Below are 6674 nucleotides of genomic sequence, written 5' to 3'. Positions count from 1 at the left end.
CTCAAATATTTTTGCCAGTGGCTGGGCTATGATGCCTACCAGCTCTTTAAATACTGTGGGGTGCACACCCTTGGCTCTATGCTGCTGATACTGCAGACCACCCAGAGCTTCATGCTGCTGGTAGGGCTAGGTTAACCCTTTAGTGGGCCCTAGGCAAACAAACTTGTGGGCCGTGGGCCAGTTGAGAACTCTCTTTCCACCCCAGTGCTGCCTCCCATGGGGAGTGGGGCTCAGAGTCACTGCTAGGAAGTAGCCACAGTGGCAGCAAGGCCAGCAGAGGGGAGAGGAAGGGAAGCAGACAGGGCCATTTGCACTGCTGCTGCAGAAGGAAGGATGGCCCCTGCTGCAGCTCAGGACCCTAAGCATGTGCCTAGTTTGCCTATGTGTTAATCTCACCCTAGCTGCTGGGCAACAACATGGAGCCAGGGGCATGCAAGTGCCTGGAACTACGTTTGTGAGGTGGCGCAGAGTTCTGGCTGGACAGTGGCACAGAGCCATGGGTATGTGGCTGCACAGAGCCGCATTCAGGCAGCTGTACAAAGCTAGGGGGCTGCCATACATGGTCATGTCCATGTCCATGCTGCTGCATGCCCCTGGCTCCAGCTCTGTGCTGCTGCCCAAATGTGGCTCTGCACAACCACAGGCCCTGCACTCTGTGCCGGTGCCCAGCCAGAGTTCTGCACTGATGCATACCCCTAGCTCCGTGTTGCCTGTATATATCTCCTGTAGTCCAAATCTGACCTGGGGCCCAGGATGAGTTTGATACTGCTGAGTTAAGGGATGCAGAAGAGAGGCACATCTTCCACCAGGCAGCTCCCAGTGAGGAAGCAGAGGTGCCATAATAAAGGAGAGAAACAGATGGAGAAACCTTCGCTTCCTTAGCCAGAGGGGCTCAGGTCTCATCTACCCAAGGAAGTGTAACTGCCCCTATGACCACTCCCATATTGAAATAGCTCTTGTGCTTTAAACCCCACCTAATCCTGGAATGAGTCCCCTGTGTAGACAAGCTTTAGGCCTCTCCCAAACATTCTAGTGATAATATTAGGTTTTGAGGTGGACCAGGGCAGGGAGGAGAAGAGCTTCTGACAAGCAAAGTCTCCTCCCTGCCCTCCTTTCTTGTTTGGTTTGACAGCAGCACTGAAAGAAGTTTAAGCAAGAAGGTAGCTAGTTTTTCCAATCCCTGCTGCTTTGGAAGGTGAGAGCTGTATACTCCTGCTGCTGCCATGGGGTTAGGTCACTGCGACCTCAAATGCACAGGGCTTCTTCATTTCAGATCATTTAAAGACTATAAGATCATCTCTAGCCTGATCTCCTGCATATTTCAAAGTCCCGGCATTTCCTTTATTTCCCCCTGTATTGAGCCCAGTAACTCGTGTTGGCAAAACCAGGGGTTGGCAACCTATGGCCCATGGGCCGCATCAGGCCTGCAAAGAGGTTGGATCCAACCTGCAATGGTCTAATTTGTTTCACATGCTTCCTAGCTGTCAGATCTTTCTCACCTTTTACCAGAAGCCAGACAAACATCTGTTGCCATTCCAGACAACCCTGCTCTATGCAGAGGGATGTTCTTTGGTCCCTGCACTGCTTACCCTTGCTGCTGAATTAGCCACTGCAGATCATTGCTCACCATGCTTTTTGGTGGCATATGTTTTAGGGGTGGCTACAAAAGAGCAGTCTTTCCCACAGAGCCGGGATGACTAGAGTAGCCTCTCAGGAAGCAGGGAGTGGGGATCCGCTGGTAGTGGGTGGCTATGTGCCATGCGAGGGGCATGTGGGGGATCCCCAAACCTGCCACCCTCCCTCACACCCCACTAACTCCACCCACACCCTGCCCATCTGACCTCTGCACTCCTACCACCCTACGGGGCATGGGCCCCAGGCTCCCGCCAGCTCCATGCTCCTGCCAGCCCCACACTCCGCACTTCCACCCAGCTGCAGCTTCCCTACCTGCTGCCCACAGTGATCGCTGCAGAAGAGACATCAAAGGGAGTCACTGGAGGCTGGGGAAGCCAAGCAGGTCCCCAGGTGGCTGCAGCAGTGGAAGCAGTGGCCCTGCTCAGAAGCAGTGCATGCTGGCTGACAAGAGCCCTCCCGCACAGGAGGGTGTGAGTGAGGCATGCGGGCTGGATGGTGTACAGTTAATTGGTGGGTGCCCATGAGCCAAATGAAATTGCCTGGCATGCTGAATCTGGTGATGGCGACATGGATGGGAGGACATTGACAGTGCCTTTGACTCCTACTTTACCTGCAGCAACTTACAGTGTTCTTGACGTTTTGGGCACTGTGCTTTATACTTGTGTGAAAGGGTTGTTTGTGCAGTTTTAAGAATAGGTTAGACAAACACATGGCTGGGATAGTTTAGACAGGGATAATCCTGATTTGAGCAAGGGTTGGGCTAGTGGTGACCTCCCGAGATTTCTTCCAGGCCTACTTGTCTATGATTCTAAGGGCACTATAGCAAGTTCTGGGGATTTGTTCACAACACAGTTAAGTGATGTAGACGGGATCTCATTTTGTCCTTTTAATTATAGTAGTCTGCAACTGCCAAAGGTGCACCTGGTTCCTTGACTCAGTTACAGTGGCGTTTTACACAGCACCTTGATGCCTAAGCTTTCTCTACACAGGAGTTCACCCCTTGACATGGTGAGGGGGAGGGATTTGTTCCTTTGGCTGCTTTCCTTATTGTGTCCTGGTGTCTCTCTGCTTTCCCACCTCCTTTTCCCTACCAGTTTGACTCAGTGCCCCAGTAGCCAGTTTTTCCTTTCTCTTTATCTTTTGTGCCTCTTGGGCAATCTCTTCTGATTTTGAACTGCCAAGGCAGCCTGGGACTGATTCTTCATGGTGGAGTCCCTGCTCAGTTGGGAATGCATGGCTTTATTTTTTCCTTCAGGTGGATGAAAAGAGACCAGTGGAAAGGAGGAGATCAGAGACAGACAGATGCCCTGAGAATGAGCACAGCAGAAAGGTGAGAGGGGCCCCACATCCTGTGATGCAGATAAGGGTGGGGTTGTGTCCCTTATCAGAGGGACTGAATAGCCAAAACTGCTGTAATCAGAGTTTTAGGCACTCAGCACCTCTAGGAGTCAGCTCTCAGAGTGGTGCTAGTAGTGCCTGTCTTATTTCTGCAGTGACCCTTGTGCCTGTTGCACTTGTGAAGTCCATTCCCTGACTGTCTCATCCATCAGCTATCCCAGACTGTGGAACAAACCTATTCCAGTAAAGAAAAGGACAAGTTTGTCAATAAAACTATAGAGCTCAGAGATGTAAAAGTCTTACTGAATCATGTCATCCATTCCCCTCCCAATGTGGCATTGTACCTTCAGCTGTATTATCCAGTGCTCTGTCCCATCTGGTTCTAAATAGCATGGTTGTGAAGAAAATGCAAACTAGAAAAGAATGGATATGTCTTATAAACTACCTGGGATGAATTAGTGTTGGTGGAGTAATTATTGGCCTACTAAGAAGTGTTGCCCAAGGAACTTTCTGTCTCCCCTTCCTTCTGCTGTGCCCAGATGTTTGATGATGATGAGCAATGTGTAAATGCCTAGCTTGATCAATAGATCCTGAAGGAAGTGGCCCTAAGATGGCAGTGGTAGTAGAGATTGCTGTGCACTGGATTTCTATAAAGAACTGTGGGTGCAGGTTTTCTTGTTTTTAGTGATCCCTCAGACTACACTTGCACCAATTTGACTTCAGCTTCATGAACTCAGATTTCTCTAGAGCAAACCATACCTGGAAATAAACAGGCACTTTTTAATTGTCCTTCTGGTGGATTGTAAAGTCGTTTAGACACCGTTTTATTTGGTGGTACTGTTGATTCTCTGCCTTTCAACTTGTCTTGTCTTTAGGAGGACATTCGCAGGCATGCACCCTATGTCTAAGTGGCAGAAATGGAAATCCGGCCCCCCTCCTGGAATTCCATTTTAAGTGATATTGAGCAGAGGAGCCAGCAGAGGGTGCTGTCAGAACAGCTGGCCTATACCTGAATGTCATGTTTTTCTAGAGCCAGGGAATTAAAAGCAGGGAGGTTGCTGTCTAAGCCCAGATCTCTTAACACACCAGAGGTACTGCCAGGAATTTTGCCCAGCCACAGTGATTGCCTTTGCATTGGCTATTTTTCCTTTTGCGATAATTTGTTTATGGGTTGAAAGGTTCCAGCTACATTAGCCACAGTCCATAGTGTTAGCCAGAGTAGGAGATGGGGAGGGCTGCAGTAAATTAAAGTTCGTGGCTTCCTGCTGACTGTTTAATACAAGCCCCGGGAGGAAACACTGGCTCCCCTGAGTTGGCAGGTACTCTTAATTAATGGAGCATAAATTGAAAAGCCCATGCCCTAGTACCATTCATTAGGAGAACACAGATGAGCTTCTGAGCATTACATTCAGCTGCATTCAGCAAAGCAGCACGGGACTGCCTGGCTGGTCTCCCTTGTGGTCCAGGAAACGCAGCTGTACCCAAGCTGAGCTGAGCCCCAGCTCCTTGGTAAACAACTCCTTCAGCCTGCAATTGGTAGGCAGCAGATTTATATCTTTATTTACCTGACAAACAGCACAGTCATTCAGCAAGGTGCACGCTATCGGATGGCTTCAAGGCTTCCGTCGTCCTGACTGGCTTGGTTGACTAGCAGCTATGACAGGGGCCTGGGCACAAAGGACCAACATCCTGGCCTCTCACCTCTAGACACCTGGGGTCAACTCTTGTCTTAGGTGTTCAGTGGAAGTTACTTTTTTAGATCGTGCCTGATCTTCCTGTGTGCTTGTCACAAATGCATTGCAGTCTCCACTCTGTTCTCACATGGGAGGACAGTCAGTATCCTCTCGAGCAGTGCTGGTGTCACTAGTCGGATTTGCGGTGCTTTTGCAGCACTGTAGCTGATGGGTGAGCTTGCAAAGGGTCTGTCTGTATATAGCACAGATCATGCTGTCACTGTTACACCCTGTCATGCTTTCCCAAGGGCTAAACTTGTTCACAAAGCTTGTCCCATCCCTTGTGATGCATGTGGGACAGCGAGAGGAGGACCTGGAAGTTGCAGGGAGGGTTTAAACCCACCTTTGCTCTTCTCAGAATAGCAGGCTTTGTGACACCATGACTTAGTTTTCCTGTGCTTACGAACTGAGGTCGGGGCCTCTTTCTTACCCTCCCCCGCACTGACAGGTTTCTCAGGTCCCTGGACTCCCTTTGCTAAAGAACTAAAGAGCAATTGCTCCCTCCACCTCTCCCAACCTACACAGGTGGGTCTCCTTGGAAACAGGCTTTTCAGTCACTCATTTTCCTCCAGTCTATTTTGATCTTCAATGAAACGCCAAGGAAATTAATTCCTGTTTGGGGGAAAGGGTGGAGGTGGCTGGCTTTGAAGCAAAGAAATGTGGACTAGTGATTTATCTGTCAATAATTAACATCCCAGGACTTGTTCTGTGCTAAACTATTTATTATACAACTCTACTTAATAACAGGCCTTGGCCAGTTGGCTCCCACCTCTAGTGGGGTCCATTAAACTGTCATTGTATTACATCCATCCTCCTCCAGCACTGTTGACTTTGTTCTGAACTGGCTTTTTGTTCAGATTCGAAAGTCTTGAATAACAACAGCATCCAGCTGCTACATCATGAGATAGAGCAATAACTCAAGAGGACTCAAGCAATGGAAGTGAACAGTCCCTCACTCAGAGGATATGTTTCTGATTTGTGTATTTTATGCTGATTATATAGCACACTGAGCTGGAGGCTGGCTGCAAAATGATTGCTTCCTACTCACCCGTGTTGGAGAGTGAAAGGGTTGGGGGAAAGGATTATCACTAGCAAAGAATTCAAGGCTATTATGGGGCTTTTACTCCTTGGTCCTTTGGTAGCTCATGTAAGGATCTGGTAACACAGAAATGACTGTCTACAGTAAAAAAGCACTGAAGGCCTCTGTCACATGCACTCCTGGAACTGGCTGTCTACAATAGGCAGCACTGGATAGGCTTTGGCTAAGTGCATTTTCCAGGAAAAATAGTAACATTTAAGCAGGTAGATGCAGGGACGCAATGTGTAAATGAACACTGCCTACTTTATACCTGCAATTACTGTGACTGAATGCACAAATTGGATACATAGAGCATGGGAAACAGGTAACCTTGGCCACTGGCGCACAGAGTCACAGTAACATCAGTAACATGTTTTTTAAATGTTTACAAATCAGGCACCTAGCAGCTCAATTGAAAAGCCATGCTTACGAGCAACTGCAACCTGGTTCAAATAGCAATTTTGCTTTTATCCTACAGGGTAGATCATCCCCAAAGCCACCCAGGAACCAAAGGAGCTGGTTTACTGTGGCAGGTAGCGGGGGCAAAGTTATGGAAATACCTCTCACCAGTGCAATAGAGGTGTATCCAGGGTGGCAAATGTGAGGATTCTTAGTGTTCTCAGGGTTACAGTTTTGTGGCAGCTGCCTTTTAGAAATAAGTTAGTATGACTTATGACAAGATTTTCCTGGGTGCGTGCTCTAGTGAAGAGGACTCTGAACTGGAAGTCAGGAGGACTGGTTGCTTCTCTTAGATTGGCTACAGGCTTGCTTTGTGACTTTTTCCCACCTCTCTGCGACTTGGTTTCTCTGTGTTAACTCATAGAAATTATATGAACCTTTGTAAAGTGTGGAGGACTCTGGATGAAGTGCATTTACTATTATCTATGGAG

General features: G+C 48.5%; 1 protein-coding gene across 2 annotated transcripts in view; it reads left to right on the top strand.

Moving 5' to 3' along the window:
* CUNH15orf52 (chromosome unknown C15orf52 homolog) overlaps positions 1–6674 on the top strand; it is a 131604-nt gene that overhangs the window by 90920 nt on the left and 34010 nt on the right. For both annotated transcript variants that reach the window (XM_019518999.1, XM_019518998.1), the window contains one exon: positions 2891–2965. In XM_019518999.1, coding sequence (XP_019374544.1) covers positions 2891–2965 — 75 coding nt within the window. The remainder of the gene's footprint in view (positions 1–2890; positions 2966–6674) is intronic.

This window comes from Gavialis gangeticus, unplaced genomic scaffold, assembly GCF_001723915.1.
Source record: "Gavialis gangeticus isolate Ggan-Ray unplaced genomic scaffold, GavGan_comp1, whole genome shotgun sequence".
NCBI lineage: Eukaryota > Metazoa > Chordata > Crocodylia > Gavialidae > Gavialis > Gavialis gangeticus.
Note: the sequence above shows the minus strand (reverse complement) of the source record. Positions and strands in the feature narration are given on the sequence as shown.